Raw genomic sequence first — 23,996 nt, forward strand, 5'->3', positions numbered from 1 at the left:
AAATCAGATAAAACAATATCAATCAGGTGTTTGGAATTGACCCAAATTCACGATATGATTTATCTCAAATATCATCGTGAAAATGTAGTCCGAGTGACTAGATATGCCGATATTGGGCGTTAGTAACTCGCACAAATACCGGTAGGCGTTCCAGTGTGTGTTTATGATTGGATACCTGTTGGCGTATGTGATGTGTATTAAAGCTGTCGTTATTCGTATTATTATTATTTTTTTTTAACCCTATCTACAAAGTATTTTTTTATACAGAAACATAACTTCCACACAACTAACACGTCAACATACTTGGTGAAATTGATAGGTTTATTTCTTAGATGTTAATGCAGAATATGATTACAAAATAGATTGGATGAAAAGTGCATTTTATACAAACGACTGTACAACACATGCACGAAATATCTATTTTCTTCCATTATTGCCAGAACATAAAAGTCTATGACGAATAGCAACACCTAACAATGTGTTTAAGGGCAATTTTTGTTTGTATTCTTTAACTGTTCTGCAGACACACAACATCAAAGCATATTTAATTCAAATGCAGCATGCCAAGCCAATATAAATTTGAATTGAATTGAATTTTCTAAAAACTCACTGTAACTGCATGGAAAATTAAGGATAACACGGAGAAATGAACGTTTACCAACATTTATGTTGTGGACATACCCAACAGGTCAGACAAATGAAGAAAAGAAACAAATCTTCTATTACCAACTGCAGATCAGTCACTGTAATGTGGTTCACTTTTGACTGGGTAAACTCTACACACTCGGAGCTGCAGTACTTTTGATTTTTAATTTGTTCATAGCAGTTCATTACACTACTACCAATCCAAGCACATGGAAGAAAACACAGAGAATTTTAATGCACTTATTTCTAAATATCTCATTTAATTGAGATATGAAATTAATAGATTATGTTAAGTACCGGAGAGAAATAATCTTCCACCTTATATCATGATAGCAGAATACCTTCTTCTTCTTCTTTTTTGTTGTTGTTGTTGTCATCCATCAAAGTTGAATAAATGACAGCTGAAATTTGGCTGAGAAGACTACAAAAAATTACTTGGTGGGTAAACATTGCTACTTATGCCAGTCAACTTTTCTGTCAATGCAAATGACTTTCATTTTTCTAATGTGCTTAAGCAAAAAGTCAGACAATGACAAGGATATTCATTCTGATGCACCTACCTCCACAGTACACTTTTAACTATCCCACAATAAAACTCAAGTTAGTATAAACATAAAAGGTCTGAATATTTTGAATCAGATTGAAATACATGCATGCCTTCAGCCACTCATACGGGGTTGATTGTACATTCATTCAACTTGTGTATAATATCTATCTTTTTCTTCCTTAGAAGAAACGAAAGACAAGTAAATACAAAAAAACAACAACAAAAGCATACATTCTACGAGCACTCAGCATATACCTTAATATTTGGTGTACACACGAAGAGTATCACAGGTTTGTAAAACCTCTAGGAAACCACCTAGAGATACAATACCATGTGCACCTTACACCAAACACATGGCACGCAAAGAAAAACCCGTGTAGGATATCTCATACCACGTACAATGAAATTATACACTATACACTAACATTTTAAATCTCATACACCAATCTAGTCAACATTCACACATTCATAAGTCATAAAGTGTTCATTCTCTCCAGTAGGTTCTGATGGACAGAAAGAAAGCATTCTCCTTGGCTCAGGGAGCACACATAAAAAGCACTGTACACAGACTTTTCTATTCTGTATGCCTCCAAACATCATCACATACCATTTGTAAAAAGTTCTACATCTTTTTCCTTAGAGGATTTCCCAACTTATATGATGAACTCATACATTGTACTACCGAATGCATAATGAAGAATTTTGACTGAATGACTTACCAGTAAGCAGGTACAGTATCCATATCATATGTCTAAACAACACAGAATGGACACAGCAACTGCTTACAGTATGAAGTTTGTAGAGTGTGATGGTCACAATATGAAATAGAGAAATACAGTAGGAGAAAGGGAATCAAATAAACATGTGAAGATACATACAGCTGGGACCAATCAGTCAGAATGTAAATAGCACCTACAGTTTTCAAAGAAAACATAATATATCATATAGTATATATCATGTAAGATATCATATAGTATATCATACAATATATTACATAATATATTATACAATATATTACATAATATATTATACAATATATTACATAATATATTATATTGATAGCTGGAGAGCTTAGCTACTGTATCACTTCCAGTCACTAGTGTGTTCTAAAAATTTTACAGAAAAGCTTGAAGGCCACTTTTGACCTTTCAAACAGGCATAAGGTGCTGTAAAAGTGGAAATTCTTTGCGCATAATTTGAAGCATGAAACTGACGTGAAAGTAAAAGGGGCAAATGTTTTTGCCTGTAAGATATATACATGTATATAACAATTTTCTATCTCTTTGGGCGGAACTTAAAACACAGGAAATTCATTTTACCTGATTGAGAGCGAAAAATTACTTACATGAAAATTTGACTTTATTCATTCATTTATCTTTTTTTTTTTTCTTTTTTTTTTTTGGCTCTTTGCCAAGATGATGTAGATATCATGGACTTTACTTTTAGGGACCTTACCTCAATTCTGAATACATAGTTTACATGTAATTCAACAATCACTTTAAAGATGCACTTCCAACAAATACTCCACAATGAATTGTTTTATACATCTTTACATACAGAGCCTTCCTTCAATCTTATTGCAAAATATATAGAATAAACTCCTTTACACAGACTATTGACAGAGAGAGATAGAGAGAGAGAGGAGAGAGTTAAAGAGAAAGATACAGATGAGAAGAATAAAAAAAAAAAAGAAAAATCCTACAGAAAGAGGCAGGACACCAAGCAGCAATGATTTGTTACAATCAAAGCAAACCACTTTATGATGGCCTTACAGCTTTCATCCATGGCATACACTGTCCTGTATAACGAAAGCCTCTCAAACAAATGTATCTCATCTGATCTACAATTCATTCCGCTCTAATCTTTCCGGTCCCACCAAACACTCATAGCAAACCTGAAGTCACAACATTTAAACATACATTATGTATTAGGAATTAAGTGTTTGGAAAATGTTTACAACATAAGCACAAGACTCTTTTCTATCTTGAAATAAAAGTTTCCTTCTTCTAGCCTATTGAAAAAAACAGAGTGCTGGAAGTAATCGACACAGACGCGCATACAGCTTACTACCTAAATTGTGACATCCATGGCCAGAAATAAACTTGGCATTGATAAGTTCGCACACAAGATTTTGTAGCTCGTCCTTCTCAGGTACAGTCCTTTCTTTAGACTCATGAACAGGATTAAGGCATTTGGTTACACGCAGCTGCAAAGAGCAATGCAAGAGGCAACAGAATTGCTACATCCTACAGCACTCTGACCCTACTAGAAAGAATGATACTGTATCTACTCCATACATGAGCTGTGAAATCTATCTACAAATTGAATCATAATCAAAATTTCCCCACACAACTCCCATAAAATCCACACAAGCCATCATCTCTTTGAGACTATTATGTGACAACAAATCTCCTCAAGAAATATGTACATCATTTTAGTTCTTTTAAACTTGAATATATTATATGAGGCTTAATAAGTCAGTATCCATACAAACAAAGTGCCCGCATCTGTCTCTCAGAAAAAAATCAATCAACTGACTGATCAATTTTTTGCTTCATGTGACAATGTTTGCAGATTGTGGATACAGTTGCTACATACAAATCTAAAAAACAGAAAGGATTTGGTTGTTCCCTCAATATTCATTTACAGAACGCTCAAGGTCTTAGAAGAGATAATAACATAACCACAGCAAACAAGCGGAAAATGGAAAGAAATAATGATCTGGTCATTCCACGAACCAAAGAAAGTGCCTGAATGGTATTTCATGCCATCCTTTCCAAAGAGTGTTGAGTCTTATACAGTGAGGCTAAATCTCCTTTCTCAACTCATAATGTACACAATTCCTTGAAGCAATATTCTACAATCATGTATGACTATTTGCTCCCAGGAATCCATCTAATTTTTGTTCTTTTCTGCCCACGAGTGTCTCGACTTCATGATGTCAAAAGACACTTTGAACTGCTTACACTGGTGAATATCTCTTTGACAGGTATGTTTCGATTACCACATCTCTTTTCGATTCAGAAACAAATTAGGGAATCACTCCTATTTTACACAGCAATCATTTTTTAAATTAATTCACTTGTGACTACCTAAAACTCATTGAGGGAAAAGTATTGTGATGGTCTAGTGTGAAAAGCTCCCAAAACGTCCTCTGGTAATAAAAAAGGCATCATAATCCCCTTTCGCATCCAAGGGGCTAAAAGGGAAAACCTTTTAATATCACTATGACAGTTACCCTATAGGTAATCTGGTCTGTGGCATTTATCCTTTTATCAATCTTGAGCTTCGCTCCCTTCATTTTCATTCAAGAAATGGACCAGGCTGAAAGAAGAAATAAACAACTATAATCTCAGCCATTTTGATGGCAGCTGGTATGCCACTAAAACCTATTCTTATTTCTATATATAGAGCTATGTTATTATAATTATTTTCCCAACAAGAGACTTGACAGGCATAAATTTAACTCACAAAATATGAGGAAAAAAGAATATCACATAGAAAAAACAGCAATGACAATATAATCCTAAATTTAAAAAAAAGAAAAAAAAAGAAGAAAATTTAGGAACAGAGCGAGTGGTTGATTTAAATTAGGAACATACAGCGGGGAAGTATTCCAAAGTTGACTGCTGTGGGAATGGAGCTTAGTAAGGGTCAAGATTGGTGAAGTCATCCAGTCAGTCTACCTTCACTGAGCTGTAGATCTTTGTAACAAACCAAAAGCAGGCAAAGAATCCCATTGTACCTGTGATACGAAATCAGAGAAGTAGTAAAAGGGAGTCAGAAACAATACATGTTTTTGGCTCATCAAATCAATCACCAGTTATGATCATAGTTTACTCTTGCATACATCCAGACATGACAGTCCCAGCTGATGTCGAAATGAGCTTCATATTTGTCCCAAACCTCTCAAGCATGTTAAAAAATGAGGTATTTGCTACCTTTTATCAATTCTATATGGGGCCTCACTACACAAATCTTTGACTACCCATTGCTCAACTGCATACTAATGCTCCTGAATAAAAATACAAACTTGTTAATAAAGTATGACCTGACACAAAACTGCAAACAACCTCTACCCCTATGGTTACATTTTCCTTTAAAGCCTAGCCTATAATACTACACTACTTGCAATTACTCCCTTATACAGAGCCTTTGTAAGAGTATGTAACAAATTGGTTTGGGCATTTTGAATTTTTCTAAGATCACAGCTTTCCATAGAAATATTACTTGCCTTGCTCAAACGACCACAGTTAACACTATTCTCCATAAGATATAAAATTTTCTAATACATATTAAAGACTACTAAATTTGGACAGGGAGTAGATATATTTAACATTTTACATCTGAACAAACATCAAGTTTTCTGACTCTGACACTGAGCTACTCTATTTTGCAATTTCCTCTACGGTGACTAGATGAGGGCATGCTGATATAGAAGTCGAAATTTTGTCGTATTTCGAGAATTGCACGCTTGTCATATTCCATTTTTAAAATCTCTTTGATTTCAAGGTGGCCATATCATTGGGGTATGATATGTAATTTGCCATTTTCTTCACTTTTGATAGTCCTGTAGCTTTAGTGACTTTGCTTTCATTATGTGGCCCTAGTTATACCCTTTACTGAAGCATGTATGTGCAATGGTAGCGGAGAGCTGTCAAAGTACTTGCTCAACTGTCATGATCGTCCACAAAATTCAAACCGTAATAAAAACTTTAAGAAACACTGTTCGTGCCAAAGTTTCTGCTTTTAGGGTGTGTACAGTTCTGGTTGAGGTGAGGATTTAGCTTTTAACGTTTTGCGAGATATTCAGAAACCACTCTATGAGATGTCAAAGAGCATGCAATTCTAAGGGGTATCAAAAGTTTATGTGATGAAAATCGGTTTTGAAAAACAAAGAGATCCTAATAAAAGGCGTGGCCTGATGCCTTTTATTATTATCACTTTTTTTGATATCTCAGCCATTTGAAAACCAATTTTCACCAAATAAATGTTGAATCCTTCTTGAAATTACATGATCTTTCATATTTCATAAGATGTTTCTCATTATCTCACTTACGAATGTTCAAAACATGAATCCCCACCTCAACCAGTACTGTACAGTCCCTTTAAAGTATCTTTTGCGAGAAAAAAAGGGGTTGGGGCACTTACCACAGAATAGGAAGAAGAGGACAACCATGATGGCGGTGTAGCCAAAGTAAAGGATGGTGCTGGCCAGACCTTGAATCATGAGCTTGGAGGCAAAGTAGTGGATGCAGTAGATGAAGAAGTAGACCGCTGTGAAGCCGCTGGTCATGAAGGACCGCCACCACCAGTGGTAGTCCTGGGCAAGAAGAAAGCAAAAATACAGCTCATGTTTCAGGAGTTTCTTTTAACATGATTTATTTTGGTAAATTTTCATGGTACAATTTGCATGAGCGTATTGAATTAAGGAGATGTGGACCTACTGCTTACACATGTAGTCAACACTGGTCAATTTACAGAATACTACAATCTTTCAGAGTCATGAAATTCTTGCACTGAGTTGTTTGGATTGCAATTGATGACAAACTGCCCTACAGTGTACATCGGCGTGAATGTAAATGAGCACCAAATTAATCAGTGTTTAGTAGTAGCCATGATGAAAAAATCATGGGCACACATACTTGGGCAGGATTTGAGCCTATACAACCTCCTGATTACCGGACAGACTGTATCTTACAATAATTACCTAGTATCCGCTGCATGCTATAAGGATTAGTACCAGTACTGGCTGTCAGCGAAAGCTCGGTGGTCTAGTCAATAAGACGCCTGTCCGGTAATAAGGAGGTTGTAGCTTCAAATCCTGCTTGAGTATGTATGCCCATGATTATTTTATCATGGCTGCTATGTACTAAACACAGATTAATTTGATGCTTATTCACATCAATGTAGGGTTAATCAGTTGCAAGATGTAGTCTTCATGTATTTGATTGCTTTGTCATTTGTCATTCTGTATTTGTAACATCTTTATACTTTTTTGAACTGAAAGCACACAAACAGAACATTTTTTTTTTTTGGTGAAAATTAAAGCAAGAACCTGTCCTATTCATATTCATGTCACCAGTACTACGAAAAATGTTCAAAAACATCACCATCATTTTCATTATCATCTTCATTCTAGCCCTATTGTTCCAATAATAATCACCATCTTCATGCCAATCGCATTTCCTCATCCTCGCTATCATTGCAAACATTGTACTTCCTTTTCATCATCATCATCACCATCATCACCATCACCACCATCATCACCATCACCACCATCATCATCATCATCACCATCATCATCATCTCCCATATACGATTCCCTCATCACTATCACGGTCATAACCATCATCTGCTATACACATCACTCTAAATGGCCTGTCACTGTCAGTGTGGAAGGAACCCCATGAATAAAGAGACAAGCAGTCTGGAAGCTGAGCTAAGTCACTCACCTCTGCACATAAATGGAAGTAGCACAGGAGAATGGTGGCCTCAGAGCAGGTGATGACTAGGATGATGGCCACAAGGAAGAGGAAGCCAAACATGTAATAGAACTGGTGAGACCTGTAGGGATGTGAAGGGTTAAATAAATCAGTGCTGGTTGACATCACTGGCAAGGTGCAGTGTAGTGACTGAAGTAATAGACACTTGTGAAATGGGTTGCATTAACTCTTCTAACTACCACATCCACATTGGCAGATAACAAACAGTTTGCAGGTTATGGTCTCTGCTTGATTCGTTATGGACTACTACTGACACCAAATGAGCTGTCACTACAATGAATGCTGCATCAAAGGCATACATTGATGACCACTCGGTATATTAGTCTGAGGAGAGTGTCCCATTGGCTTTGTCTGTCCCTAGATCTGTGGGGTAGGGTATTGCAAGCATGATATCAGCTTGTCCTGAGCTTTGTTAGATAATAATGGTAATCATTCATTATCACAGTGTCATAACGTTACTGGGGTGACAATACCTCGTTATCTCAGATTTTGGTGAAAATCCCGTTTTCGAATTAGTTGTCAGATAATCACTTAAGGTGATGTCCTGTCCAAATCCTACCTGTCTTACCTCCAAAATCAAGCCACCATAGCATGTTACAGGAAAGGCAATCCTATTTGTTATAGTGCTTTGGCTGCCACGTTTTCCGCGCTCCTGAACATTTGACATTTTTTCAATATGTGGTTTTGTCACCCCAATAGTGATAAACATAGAGAGCATTTGCTTTGAAATTAAAGGCATGTTGTCAACCCCCTCCTCCCCCACCCCCCCCCCCCAAAAAAAAAGACCCACAAACAACTATAACCAGCACATGCATTTACTGGTAATCTAAAATCAGAAAGTTGGCTGGGCAACGGGTGAGTGAGGTACTCACCAGATGCTGTTAAGGATGAAAAAGAGCTGGATGAAGATGCAGCCGAAGGGGAGGATACCACCCATGATGATACCCGGTAGGGGGCGGGTGTAGAAAGACTGGTCGGGTATCTGACGTGGAATCTGATTGGTGCGCACTGGGAATTCGATGGGCTGCACACGAATGAGAGAGAGAGAGTGATAGAGAATGAGACAGTGACAGTATGCTAACAGAAAGATCTACAATAACAGATTCATGTACGCACAACATGGAAATTCATCTGGGAGTAATCTTCAAATGCTCTTCCTGACTGGCCATCGATATTATTTCTTTTCATCTATTGTAGATCATAATTTTTTCTTTTTTTTTTTGCTAAGCATACAACATATGTCCATCTCTCAGTGTAAACACTAAATCTTGGCCATTCAAATGTGAATGTAATTCTTGAGTCAGGTTGTTTTTTATCGCAACTGATTGACTTCAATGCATGCATGTAAGGGGGGGCAGGCTTACCCTCTTCTTAAAGCCGAAGTAGGCACCAATGAAGACCAGAGGGGTGGAGACACAGAACCAGAGGGCCAGGATAGCGATGAGGGTGGTGAAGGGGATGGCAGCCGAGCTGTGCTTGTACCACAGCAGCAGGTTCAGGATGAAGAAGACGGTGAAGATGGTGCCGGGGACGAGGAAGCTGGTGGAGATGACGTTGGACTTCCAGCGCTCACCGCCGAATGCTGGCCACGGGAAAGAGAAGAGATAGGAAGGTAAGGGTGTGTCAGCACATATAATATGTAGGGCTGTCAAACTCCTTACATCTAAATATAGACTGATGCATAGTGAAAAGTATTTTTTAAAGGTAAAATCATCCATTTCAGTTTTGAAAATACGAAAATCGCATACAATATGCATGAAAACTTGAATTAATAAACAATAGCTTTCAAACAATAAATATAATTTACTTATATTTGATGGAGAAAATACCTACATTATAAAATGGTGTAAAAACATATTAGATGGAAGCTTAGTAAATGGTGTAGAACAGGATTAGAGCTAAGTTCCTTACTCTTGTACATGCGCGAGGAGACGAAGCCAGCTATGAATCCCAGCAGGACGTAGAGGACGAGGGCACAAGTCATGAGGGAACCTCGGTTGGCTGGCGACAAGAATCCTAGACAGGCAAAGACTGAAGGGGGAAGACAGGAATGAAATACAGAAAGGAATGTCAGCAAGAAAAGATACATGTGGCTAAACTGCATAACTTTGCCCTTTTAGCACATATTGGGTTCCAAACAATATCAACCCCTACCCACTGTAGTCAGTATCAATTATTACATCATTCTGAAGATTGAATTACACAGTGATGTGATGCAGGCATAATGAACCAAGCATACATGTAGATATATGAAATTTAAATATCCAATATAAAAACACACACATTTAAACACACATGCACAAGGGCAGTAGCAGGCATTTCAGCACATTTTGAGGGGCAGAGGCAAGTCTGCGAGCTTTTGTACGTAACAATCCCTTAATTACTCATATTGCATTGCCTTGGTCCTTCTCTTATGATGCATATACGTATGATCGTGATCCACAGCCTTATCTTCACAATTGGCAAGAATACAGAACAACACACCACCATGGTATTCATTGTACACAAAATGAGCCATTGCTCTGTCTCCAGCACTCCTTGATCTTGTTCTATCCCTCCGTATCCTGAACATGTTCATGCAAACGTTTGAAGGCATACACCGTAGAATCAAATACATAGTGATTTGTTTCCAATGCAAAGGTGAGGATGAGTGTGGCCTTTCATTCAATTATTATAAAATTTTCACTTGAATCTTTAAAACTTGCTATAATTATTTTACAAATCTCGTTCTGGTATAAGTGCCAGATGTCTTGTATGAAATCCATGGCCTTCTCTTTGATGTTTGCATTTGATAACTGAAATTTCAGTTGTAGATGATTATGTTCAAAGCTTTACACTGACCTTTATCTTTGATTTTATCACAGCAAAAATAACAAACAGTATTCAGAAGTTACACTTCCACCTGAACCAAAACTTTCATCTGCAGAGCACATGACCTCAAATGTGATGAATCCATTATCCATTTTGCATGGCTGCTCATGATCATAATTCTTCTATGAAACTGTGTCAAGAAAACAGCGAAGTATTATAAACCAAAAACAAATACACACAAAAAAGGCAAAATTATTATTGCTCGAGGTAAGAACTCACCGAGAGTGATGAAGGTCATAATGACAATCTGGGCCCCGGATCCCAGGAAGACTGAGAGCAGCATGCCACTACGAGGAGGCCTGAAGACATCTCCATGAACCAGCTTCCAGCCAAACTCTTCCTGAGCCTCCTCCTAAAAGAACAGACAGCAAACAAACATACACACATTTACATGAGGAGATTATACATGTATATACAATGAATATACATGTACATTGCATGCATATAGATATATATATACAAATGTAAATGGGCACACATACCCGTATGCACATTATACTCACAAAACCTGCAGACATACGTACATGTGTACACACAGAAATACAAATACATTGTACACATATACATACATACACACATACATACAGACCACATATTTCTGGGCAATACACATGACATTTATCCCACAGTAGAAATTGTATATTTTTCACAATCATCAATGAATGTGCTCATTCAAATTATATCTATTGATCAAAATGCTCACTTGTAAAATCATTAAAAATTCATTCATTGTTGATTTCTCCTGGTTAGAAATCCAAATCATCCAGATGAGGAGTGATAATGGAACTCACAAGGGAGTCCTACATCACTTTTGGGCTGCGGGCAAATTTGTCATTGTGTCTGCTAAGCTAATTGCAATGTTATTTGCCTAAAATAACTTTATGAATCACAGACATATACATTGCAAAACCATACATTTGGTGATACTGCACTGATTATGAAATTGAATATCAATATAGCACAGGTGGAAATCTTTTGCATTTGAAGAAGTGAGAAGGTAGGCAATTTTTTTTTCTGCAATCATGTAATACAAAGTGAAGAAATAATGTACCAGGTCCACTTGGTTGTAACGAGAGATGTCCTTGTGGAGGGTTCGTAGCATAATCATGGCAACCATACCAGACAAGAAGAGGACGATCACCAAGGAGTTCATGATACTGGAGAGAAGATGTGACAGTTAAAAAAGAAAAAGGTAATATGGAGAGCATTCAATTTACACCGTAATATCAAGTGTCTTGAGTGGGTCAAATAAATGTGCTTTAACCTTTACAAAGTATGGAAAGAATAATGCTGCAAATAGCTCGGGTCAAGACAGACCTCACGAAGTATCACTGATGTGGTTATTGCATTCCCTATTCTGACAGTGATTATATCATGAGAAGTACAGATGTCTAGTTTCACTAACGGCAAAAAGAACGAGATTGATGCCAGTGAAATAACTAGCTGCAACACTTCCAGCGCCTAGTCTACCAAGTAGTTGATTGAGGGCAAATTTGTGTGGCACAGTCTGACTTCCAAACAATCACAATACTTTTATCAGACATAATCCAACAACACCTAATACAAGAATGTCTTCATCAAACCCACAGAAATTCCCCAACTGCTTCCCCTGACAAAACATGTAATTACTACTGGTGAATTACATGCAGAATATCTAATCTAGCAATTGACTGAAATCAAATAGCTATTAAAAGATCTTCCTTTTAATTTCATCTATCTTTACAGATATTGTTTGAATTTCAATGAGTTGTTTCTTTGTTTGCTTGTGTTTTTAAACACTAATTTTATATCAGGGCACAGTTCTCCTGAGAGTGTCCCACACAGGAGTGACAGTGAGGTGTACCAACCTGAACCACTGGATGTTGGTGTGAGGCATAGACTCCAGGATGTAATCCCAACGAGACGCCCATCGCACTTTCCTGTTCGGCTACAAGGCGAATCGACAAGGATTGGAAAGGAAAGAGTGATTATGTGAACATGGGTGGAACTGAACAATAATTGGTTCTTTCTCAAATTTTTCTCGCCTTGACAATGTTCATACCACATTCCACTTTAAAATTTGGGGGATTTAGGACCAAGGACTGTACAACATATGACACTACTCAATTAGACGCAGCAGAGTGTCTTTTGATCTATTCCACTCTTTTCTCTAAAGAATAGGGATGAGAGCTTTGCCCACTGTACATAAACTGATCTTCAATGTCATCAGCACATGTATTAACTCTTTATGTGCCACGTTTGCACGTCCTACTCAGTCAACGGTGTGCCAACTTTGCATATTCTGCTCAAATGCACCAATCCGCCCAATCCGATCAATAAATCGCCAAATGCCACAGTACAATGAAAGCGTTTCTCGCTCTTCCGTTCCTCTCACATATGGCTTGCATTTCATGTAGTGATTGACTATCAAGAGGTGTTCTCTACTGGATTTGAGAGTAATTTCTAACTTTCTGTCACTGCTTTGTATGCAAAAGTCATGCCATTGCAGTAATGTAGCTAGGTAGAATCTACTGGTCATGTGAAAGAAAAACAATCATAGATTTGTCATAGAATGACACATCAAAGCAAAGCTTGGCATTTTCTCTACAACTTTACGGACTATTTGCCAAGCTCAACAGAAATCTATAGAAGTTACATTGACTTGAAAAAAAGAATGTTTTCTCAAAGCATGAAATCGTTAGTGTCTCAGAAAAATGTGGCACAAAGGGGGTTTCCACCATGGCACATGAAGAGTTAGAATGGCATGGCTTTGCTCTGACAGTAATTACAAGTCACGTTGGAGAGCTAGCTGCCATGAAAATCTCTTTGGTTTCAAAACTCAGGAAGCTACACAAATTTCGTACTAAAAAAAAATAAAAAAATAAAAAAATAAAAAGTAGCTGCAAAATGCAGTGTCGGTTTCTTTTCCCTTGCCTGCTGCTGGAGGCATGTGGATTTGGACAGCCTCACAAGAAAGAGTCCGTTAAGGGAGGGTAGCTCCTTCCATGAAGTACAAAAAAAATTACTTTCTCTACAGAGAGTTCCTACAGCAAACTGTCTTCACAAAAGTCTTCCAAAGCTCTGTAAAAGAGCATTCCCCCACAAACATGGGGTAGTGGTTAACTGCTGGGCTGGTTCCTTTCTGTCACTAGTCTTAGTACTGTTAAACATGATCTTGCATCACAAAACACCAAATGACTTCCAAGCTGAGACTTCTTAGTTACAAAGTTTACATCAGATTTTGATACAGGAGATTTGAAGGGCCTTGTACAACTCGTTATCGTATACTAAACTTGCAGGGAATCAAAACTCAATAGCAACCGTCATGGAAGGAAATGGCAATCAACTTACCCTAAAATCAGGTATACTCCCTGAACACATTTTAATCATTAGTTTTTATCTGTTTTGTTTTGTTTTGTTTCTAAGTAGCAATGCTAGTGCTCACAATTCTGTCAAGCTTTTTTTTTTTTCCTGCTGTGTGTCTCCATACACACTTTTCTGGAACTAATGAATGGAAATTGAAAAGAGACCAAAGCCAGTCAATAGAAAAAAAATGGCTCTACAAAATCTGTGGAAATATTACTTATCTACCATACTGTACGAGCTGAAATTTTCGCGGTGGTTTTATTTTCGCGAATTTCGCGAATCGCCTTTGAATCGCGAAAATAACAACGCGCAAATAAGTAAGTTCAGTTAGACCCTCGCAACCGCGAAATTAACAACACGCGAAAATGTCCTCGAAGGACCAATTCGCAAAAATATCTGTACGCGAAAATTTCAGCTCGTACAGTATTCATGCTTTCTATCCAGATGGAAAATTACTTTCTTGGGAAATACCAAAAATCCCAAAGCAACTTCATTGATCCAAATACATCATTTTAAATTTTCAAGCTCATTAAAACAAGACTGTACTTTTTTCTTGTCTTCTTTTGTTTGTTGTTGTTGTTGTTGTTGTTGTTGTGGGGTTGTTTTTCTTTTTTTTTGGGGGGGGGGTGAGATGTATGCATGAAGTGTACTCTTTCTGCTTAAAATATTTTCTAATCATACAAAGGACTCACCACAAAATAGACAGAGTAGGTGTAGGTGATGTCGACATCTTCCTTGAGGTCGCTTCCTTTGATGGACATAGCTTCATAGCCAGCCTTAGTGCTGTAAATGCACTCACGTTCTTTCTTGTGCTTGATGCTGCGATGAAGGAAGAGATGAGATATATTTGTTGCATGCAATTGATATATAAATGACAATTACTGATGGGGAACTTTTCAGAGAGAAGTACCTATGTGGATCTAGCAAATGCAGGAATATTAGTGACCTTCCTGTATGAAAACTGCATGTTCATTTTGATTTCTGTTGCCAAGATATTTTGTGGTAAATATTGTCCCTATCTTTGGGGAGCTAGGCCCAGCATTCACTTGATGTCCTACAAAAGTGAATAGTTGTGAAAAATCCTTCTACAGCTGTGACAGCTCAAAGCGATGCCAAGTCCTGTGCTAGAGATACCAGCATGAGGAGTGTCAATTGTACCCTACCCTTTTAAGTGAATTGTCTGATTGTCTTCAAACGTTCACTGAGCATCTAACTGATTTTTGAGTATCTGCTAAATCTATAAACACTTTTTTGGGAAATTTTCTCCATGAAGTCATTCGTGCACAATGTACACCACAGATGAATGGAATGTGAATACATTTTTCTTTCTTTCTACTTGTACAAATCAAGTGGATCCTCTGGGAGCTAGATTTCTTTGAATATCTATGTGTATCTCATGGCAAAGACAAACTTTGTACATGATTTCTGGCAATGGATGAAGAAATATGTTACATGTAGAAATTCTTTGGAATATACACAAAGTGATTTGTTATAATGTAAGATAATATTCCTTTCTCGGACTTGGCCTATTGGGCAAAAGGCAATTGTCAAGTTAGCAAAACAACTTGAAAAAACAACAACAAAAAAACCAAAGAATTTAAAGCTACAAAGGAAAAATACAGCTATCATTTATTTTCATTTCTAAATTCATATCATAACACTCAGAAAACTGGTCCTTTGCTGTACAGCTACTGTACCATACTTTTGTTCATACTTGGGGAAAGTGGATGGGTTAAAAAGAGTACCAACCTGAGGGGGGGGGGGGGGGTGAAGAAGAAGAAGAGTACCAACCTGAATGGCTCCAGCTTTGCAGACACAAGCCTGTTCACACCCTCCACCTCATCAAGAGGATGATAGGCAATAGTGATGTTGACGTGGTTGAAGACATAGTAGTTCTCTGGCTTCTCATAGTGAGCCTGCAAACAAAGTCAGAATGGCATGTACTCGGTCAACTACTGTATGTAAATGTCATTTGAGACAATTTCATTTTCTTATAAAACATTATTCCACTAAAACTAACTTGACAGCAGTGGGGTCTTTTCATCCATGGAGTGTGTCATCGTTTGCTACTGGGTCTGGATTGAAGCTGAAATACACTGTACATGCATGCACAAATACACTCTCACACACACACACACACACACACTGACATACATTGTACCAACAAACAAAGTGCAATTTAAAACCCTTGCCTGACACTTAAATGGACACGGTCAAACACATCAAAATATTCATAGTAATAATTTTCTAGTGGTTCTCCTGTAATACTGCTATGAGTCACAGCTACCTCTAAAGCAAGCATTAGACCTCAAGAAAAGTTCCGTGTACAACACACAGGAGTGACAAAAACTAACGCTCATACCATAGGTCACTCTTCTACAATATATAACTAGAAATGTCGCTACGGCGACTGCTGTATGCCTCCGCCATAATACATGGTTCTCCTAATAGGTCTATAGTACAATGTCTTGACAATGTGTGATGACAGTTTCACACAATTGGCAAAATATTAAAATGACAGGTTTGCCACAAATGTGCTGAATGTTCACTTTCCTAGAACTAGGTTCAATTGGATGAATGATTAAAACGTCAGAGTGCAGGTATTTGGGGGAACTGATGATTTTCACTTGACTTTTGACCCTTTTACAAGTTTATGCATTGAGTAATTTTCAAGGTATTGAGAAAAAGTATAATTTCAGTATCAAATGGTAAAATAGTATTATCGATACCTGGCCTTTGACCTTTGACCCCACAATTCCAAAGAGAATCACTGTTAGGTAGAACATGCATAAATATGTAAGTTTCATGACAATACCTTGAGTTATTTTTGAGATATGGAGGAAAAAGTGCAATTTAGCACTTTCATTTGACCTTTGACCTTTGACCTTTTGGCAAGAAACTTCCCACAGAATATATATTGGGTTATACATGCATACATCAAGTTTTAAAAAAATCCTTCAGGCACTGCTTAAATATAAGGAAAGTAGTTATATTTTGAGGAGTTGACCTTGACCTTTGACCCCTGACCTTTGACCCATGACCTCCAACTTCCCTAGATAATCACTGTCCATCGGTACAAGCATATATACTAAGTTCCATGAAGATACCTTGAACCATTTGCGAGATATGGAGAAAAACATGAAATTTCAATTTTTTTTTTTCACAAAATAACCTGTGTCCTTTGACCTTTGACCCTGTGACCCTAAAATCCACACAAAGTATCATCCCCCAAGGATATACCCTCATACCAAGTTTGATGCAAAACCACCACACGGTTCTTGAGATATCGACAAAAACAAAACGGGACGTACGTACGTACAGACGGACGGACGACCCGAAAACATAATGCCTCCGGCCACTTCGTTGGCGGAGGCATAAAAAAACAAATGGAAGGATCCTTAAGACATGGTAGTTTCTAATCACTCTCCTCCATAAAGACACTCTGATGCCTAACACTGTTTACTGCTTCCTGTATCTGGCTACCTTCCTTTATAGATTGTATACTTCAATGCACTTACATCAATAACACAGGCATCTTTGCGGTTGCTGTCCTTATCCACATAGCAGCCAATTGGGAAGCCTGGTGAGCAATACTTGTCGCCACCTTGAACTTCGTAGCACCACGTCACTGGCATGTTGTCCACGATCCTGTAATGGTCATGTAATGACAGAGCGTTCAGCATGCAGTACCATGTACCATGCAAGGTACATGTATGAAATGTACAAGTGAAATGAGAAGATGTAAAATAGGCTTTTGTTGATGGCTGATCTCACCACTTGTACATTCCCACTAGCTCCAGCTGTAATGTACTACTAATACTAATAAGTGATTACTTCCAGAAGTAATACTTCTAACAGCTTGGTAATTGTTTCATCTACATTTTTTTTTCATTCAACTTCTTGTATTGTTATAAAGTTCCACTACAGGTACTGTACTTCTAATACTCCTACCACTCTTTCAAGTACAAAAAAAAAAAAAAAAAAATGGGCAAGTCCAAGATATCGCGCACCTTACGTATGGGACATTCAGAGATTTCAAACCTCTGAAAAGTAATGAAGGAGCACTTGGATTTTATTGTTTATCATCAGGAGGACTGGTATCCCTGAGAAGAATATTGTGTTTAAGTTTGATGTCATTTGACCTTGGGTTAATGGTTTTATTAAGAAAAATATGCCAACTTACGTATGGGACCAGAGAAAAACTGGATTTTTCAAAATAAAGTTTGAACTGAAAATTCTCTGAAAGTACCTTACTGATCAAGTTCTGTTTGGAAGTGAAGAAAGGTACAATACCGAAGTATCTTTCAGCAAAGTTTCACTGCAAAAGAATAAAGCATATTTTCATGAAGTTGGTTTAATTAACGAAAGTACACCTTACGTACGGGACATGGCTCAACTTACGTATGGGACATTTGTCTTTAGTGCACAAATGCATTCATGGGAATGACTTTAAATTTCCCCATAGTGTCATATTCAGTTCCACAAATCATGCTACAACATGTAAGAAATGAAATAGACTTCTAAGTGAGTACTTTCCCGGTTCAGGTACCTCGCAAAAGCTAAAATAAAACAAATAAAAGTAATTACCAATTTACAATTAAATGTCTTAGTTTGGATTCCGTCATGCATTAACACTGTCCTCATGATGTCTACACAGACAGATATAGTATACTGACACTCTATTTCTAGCCCATTTGTAATTTAGTCAATATTTTTTCATCAAATGAAAAAAAAAAAATGAGCGAATTCTAGCTTGTGACCTTGATATAGCATACATGTACATGTACAATAACTAATTTGTAGTCTTGATAATTTCAACTTTAGAATCAAATGTCATGTACAATGTAATTACAAATACAGTTTGAAGTGGATACTTTCAGTAGCTCTAGGCTTACCTTGCAAGTTGTCTAAGTTTTTATAAAGCTTTATAATTGTTTGAAATGCAGCACAAAACACACCAACAACAAGAGTACTTCATTTTGCACTGTAATCATCATGTTTTGCCATGTGAATTTTAGCTGAACTGCAAAATCAATCAAATTTTAATGAAAGTTTTATATTTTAAGGAGATAGAAGAATGTACAATGTATGTACCAATGCTGTTTTTTTTTTCAAATTGCTTGGCTTCTTGTCTATGAAACCAAAGACGACAAAATTTGTGTTACTTTGTACATACATACATGCTTGTGTAGTGATACAGGAAAGATTATCATTTGCACATTCAAATCTAGATTTGAAACACTTAAGTAACTCACTGATCTGCAAATTACAATTTTGAATAAATTCTAATAACCTCATTTGATCATACACTACCAGATTGCAATGTATGTTGATAATTGTGTAGATGTGGGGTACAAAGTAAGTATGAGTTGATGAAGGTGTCTCAGAGCACATCTGTCTCTTCAAACACAAAATAGAAAAGAAAATTGAATTCCCTATTTGTTTGTGTAATTTGTGTTTTTAGCACTCCAACCACAGAACGAGTATTGATATTGTGGTTTATAGCAAATGTAAACTATAGTCTTCATTTTACAGGATTTTCAGAAATCATGTTCATGACCTTGATAAGTCATGACATATTCTGAGGGTGAGCAGTTGAAAATAATATTAACAATCATATCAAAATAAAAAGTATTCTCATAGGGTTTTTCCTTTGCTATCAACTCTAGTAATGACAAAGTTACCTGCTCACACCTTAAGTGATTTTTCTTTTCAGTAAGACCTATAATGTTGTCATTGATGCGCGCCATAAGCACAATTGTTTTGATTTCGCTTTTGAGGCTGTACAACCTGTGGTACATGCTGAACAGTGTACTGCACCTAAAATGACACTCAGAGAATCCCATTCTTGGACAAAGTCATTTTGTAGAGAGGTAAAGTTGAAAATGATAACTGAATTAAGAAAATGTCCAATATCAAAATGTTAACTGGGAATCAAAGACCAGCTGCACAGCCTGTAATGAAAATAAGAAAATACAAGTATAAATGAATATTCTTTATTTTCCTTTCTTAATCATAGAATGACTCAATAATGCTGTTCTTACACTCTCCCTGAGGTCAACTGAGTAGGAGAGGCAGATATATAGACATATCCTTCAGAGTAGGTGCAAAGATAACCATTAACCAAACAAATGTAAGGACATATAGCATCCATGTCAAAAGGCGGTTTTCCCATTCACTTTGCATGTAATGTCCCATACGTAAGGCATTTGTCCCATACGTAAGCAAACTTTAATTAGTTATAAGATGAAGGACTAATTAAATTTCCTCATTTAGTTTTGCTAATCTGGAGTTGAAATGAATAAATTAGAACTTCCTAAAGTATGATTGGTCAATGTTACAAATCTTCAGAAAAAACGTAAAAAAACATACTCAAATCCTTACGTATGGGACACTATGTTCTGGGAAAGTGCATAATTTGCATAATTAATGTGCTGACCTTGTCTTACCAATTGCAGATTACACTAACTCATACAGGGGTCATGTCCATAAAGGAACTAGGTCAAGGACAAATTCAACTGATTTTAGATGAATATTTATAATTTGTCCCATACGTAAGGTTTGTTTTTTATTTATGCAAATCAAGGCCATATTTCTTGCATAAATTTGCATAATTCAATATTTTCTTTGCTGGAAATATATGATTTAACTCTTTGGCTACAACATGATATCAATAACTTTTTGATAAAATCAAGATGAATTTTGAGCATCTGAGGGGACATTATCTTGGACTTGCCCAAATCTATTGCTACTGCCACTACTCCTCGTACTACAACTGCCAACATTTTTCTCACCTACTGAAACACCTACAAGTTATATGGTACTACTATTCCTACTTCCACTTCAATACTGGAACACGTACATGTACATGTTCATGTACTGCCACTACTGCTACAACTTCCTTACAAGAAGCGACGACATGGATTGGGGGGGGGGGGGGATTCACTTCCCTGAGAGTAGCCCTGCATCTTGGAACATTGACAGATTGACAAGGATTTAAGGTGAAAAAGGAAAGGAGATGTCAAGAAAGCTTTAAATACACTTTGTATAGCAATGAACACAGAGGAGAGATTACTCACCAATGCTGCTGGTAATTGAGGAGGATTCCTCGCTTGAGAAAGTTCAGTCGGCGAGTCTCAGCCTTCTTGTCCTCAGCCTTTGCCGAGTACTTCTTCTTGCAGACGGTTACACACTCATCGTCCTTGCCAAAGGTGAAAGTGTAGGGAGAGGAGCGGATACGTTCACCAAACACCACTTGCCCAAGATTCTCAGAGGGGCTGTGCTCGTCTTCTGTCTGACAGAAGTCAAACCTAGAAAGGAGGAAGTATCAAAATGTTCATCTTAATCAGGAGGAGCTGAAGCTATTAATTGATTCTGCTCTTTGTCAGATGATAGACAGGCTGACATGGCTAAAATAGCTTTCCCAGTAGCCTGATGAATAACAGGTCATCAGGCTACAAATTAGAGTACCTACAGGTACAAATTCCGAAATGCACATAAAAGAGCACATCGTCGATGGGGTGACAAGACCTTGTATCTCAAATTTTGGTGAAAATGACTTTTTTGCATTAGTGGTCAAATAATCGGTTAAGTGATGTCCTGTCCAAATCCCAACTGTCTTACCCCAAAAATGAAGCCACCACGGCATGTCAAAGGAACGGCTATCCCATTCAGTATAGTGCTTTGGCCGCCATGTTTTTTGGCTCTCCTGAACATTTGACATTTTTGAGATACGAGGTCTTGTCGCCCCAGCGACGACATGTAAGTAGATAAAGAACATTTCATTCAAGGGAAAGGGTATCTAACTGTAACTCTTAGGAAAAGTTCAGATGCAATGTACATTTTGCAAAAACAATTTGGCAATTTATTTGAATGTTTCACACTACTTTGGAGAACCACTAAATGATATCTAATTTTTTCATAAGAAGATCAAACAGGAGAATCTACACGTACAGAGTTTTCACAATGTGTCACTGCCATACGGCGTTATTACGGGATTCTCTTAATATGAAGGGCTAATAATCAATCAACAATCCTGTCCTAATATCATGTCATGCAGAGTATACAGAAATCACAATTGCATGCTGAATTTCAGTACATAATGAACAAAGTGTAACTGAATCTGAATGCGTACAGTATGTGCAAAAAATTAAACTTAAAAGCTTGCACAAGCTTGCCCAGTCCGAAAATACTCTTTGAGAGTGATGTACAATGTACATGTACTTGTCGGAAGAAGAAGAATTACAGCATACAATGTACAAAGTTAGCCAGTACATGTACGTTAATTGTAAACGTTAAGCGACATCCAGTAATACAGGGTTGTATAGTACATGTAGTTGATGTTGCGCTTTTGATATCCTTATCAGAACAGCTTTGCTTCTAAGAGAGGGAATTACCTGTCATATTCATAAGGAATCACGTTCTCCACTGAATCAAGGCGGTTGACAAACAAGTGGATATCACTCTGGAGAAAGAAAAGAAAGGAGAAAATCTCAAAAGCTTCAAAATACTTTTTTAATAGCATTGAGAATCTACAAAACACATTCATTGCACAAAAAAAACAAAAACAAAAACAAGAACAAAAAGACACACTTGACATTTCAAAAGGAGTACAGTGTAGGCAATGGTAGGGCCTATTCCTGTACTGCCACTGTACTGAATCCCAAAGTTCCATCATGGACCCACAGTGCTACACATGAGATAGTCATGATGTTCAACGCTCGTTAATTCATGCAACTGTTTCTGTCAAAAGTGTCTCAAAAATATTTTAAACATGCTATCTTGCTTTGATCTCATATTCACTGCACTGCTGAGTCAGCCTTGATAAAAACAGGACAGCGCTTTGAAAAAAATCTAAAATCTACATGTGCAGAAGATGTGCAGTTGAATCGGATGTAAAAAACTTTACTGTAGTCTGTACATTGGGAAATCATTGTTCATGCTACTGCTACAGTTTGTAGCCCTAAAGCGACTGGGCCGTGTACGTAAAGTGTTATGTTCAACAATGTCATTGCAAAAATGCACATACCGGTTTAGGTCCCTACATAAGTTTACATGTTCACTACAGTGACAGTGTAACATTACATATACTTTACAAGAGGGAGTTAGATCTATTCTTGCACTTTGCAGGTCGATTGTAAATTGTAGTCTAACGTTAATTTTCCCCATTTTTCGCACACTGCTTCAGAGTATTATGTATCTTAAAACATTGACAATAACCGTAGACATGTACGTACGTCTTACCTCTAAGCAATGTTAAAATTTACATGTGTGTCCACAAGTGTCCACTTCAGTAAAAAAGTTTAATTAGGCCTACCATTAATTTTGAGACAGGTTTGCTGCTAGCTCCCCATCAATCATTCGTAAATTTATTCATCCAAAAGGCAGTTGGGTCTGTCAGTGTCAGATACATACATGTAAGTTTCTCTATTTCTTTTTCTGTTTTCCTTTTATAGTTTCGATAGCACATGCAATTTATGTAAGACCTTCAAATCAACTGTAAAAGGCCTACCCTAAACCGCCTTTAGTTCGTTCACACCTGGGGCATCCAAGGGTAAATTTACCTTGCAAAATGCAGGATCACCTTGATCTTCATGAGCCTTGGCCACTTCGGGTTTACAGAAACTGACTGGAGCAAGTCCCGGCAAATAAAATGCTCTCACACTTGAAGCCAGCAAGCAGCACGACACTGCAGAGAAAAATAACATTATTCTCGTCATACTTGTATCCGTTGTAGTGCCCTTCTTCGCGAAATTTCAACTGAATACCATGAGATTCTTCAAAGTAATTTGCCGCTTGTGATCCGTTTCCCACAGTACGTGAGTATACAAGCCACGTTGGCAAGACCTACACTACAGACGACTCAGTACTAACGCGTCACAACTGTGTTGTGTCCCGATTCGATTCCTGCGTGCGCGTGCGATGGATGTACAAATGAATGTGATAACGACTACTGCGCACAAACACACCGTGGTCGATCCAGACCGTACGTACGTGTACTACGTACCGAGAGTTCGTCACACTTCACTGTTCGCATTCACATGTCAGTTTGTGGCCGTGGTACATGTATGGAAGGCCATCGC

The 23,996-nt window shown here is 37.4% G+C and overlaps 1 protein-coding gene across 1 annotated transcript; it reads right to left on the reverse strand.

Annotated features, from left to right (window-relative positions):
- Window positions 1-305: 305 nt before the first annotated feature.
- On the reverse strand, window positions 306-23,765 carry LOC140244593 (transmembrane 9 superfamily member 2-like). Its single transcript, XM_072324215.1, has 15 exons — window positions 23,478-23,765; window positions 22,311-22,378; window positions 20,994-21,224; window positions 17,433-17,562; window positions 15,706-15,830; window positions 14,607-14,733; window positions 12,417-12,496; window positions 11,621-11,726; window positions 10,789-10,921; window positions 9,610-9,729; window positions 9,063-9,280; window positions 8,571-8,722; window positions 7,648-7,759; window positions 6,344-6,515; window positions 306-4,937 (listed from the first exon to the last, which is right to left on the reverse strand). The coding sequence occupies exons 1-15, from the start codon at window positions 23,631-23,633 to the stop codon at window positions 4,870-4,872; spliced, it is 1,998 nt and encodes a 665-aa protein (XP_072180316.1). The 5' UTR covers window positions 23,634-23,765; the 3' UTR covers window positions 306-4,869.
- Between the last annotated feature and the right edge of the window lie 231 nt (window positions 23,766-23,996).

The sequence above is a fragment of the Diadema setosum genome, chromosome 21 (genome assembly GCF_964275005.1).
Source record: "Diadema setosum chromosome 21, eeDiaSeto1, whole genome shotgun sequence".
Taxonomy (NCBI): Eukaryota; Metazoa; Echinodermata; class Echinoidea; order Diadematoida; family Diadematidae; genus Diadema; species Diadema setosum.

What these genes read in the sequence shown, in the direction of transcription:
- LOC140244593 (XM_072324215.1), bottom strand. Translation starts at nt 23,633, where the DNA reads ATGACGAGAATAATGTTATTTTTCTCTGCAGTGTCGTGCTGCTTGCTG. An exon ending in AAGATGCCTGTGTTATTGAT is followed by an intron (nt 15,831 to 17,432) that starts GTAAGTGCATTG and finishes CTTTGTTTGCAG; the next exon opens with GCTCACTATGAGAAGCCAGA. An exon ending in CCTACTCTGTCTATTTTGTG is followed by an intron (nt 12,497 to 14,606) that starts GTGAGTCCTTTG and finishes TTCGCCTTGTAG; the next exon opens with CCGAACAGGAAAGTGCGATG.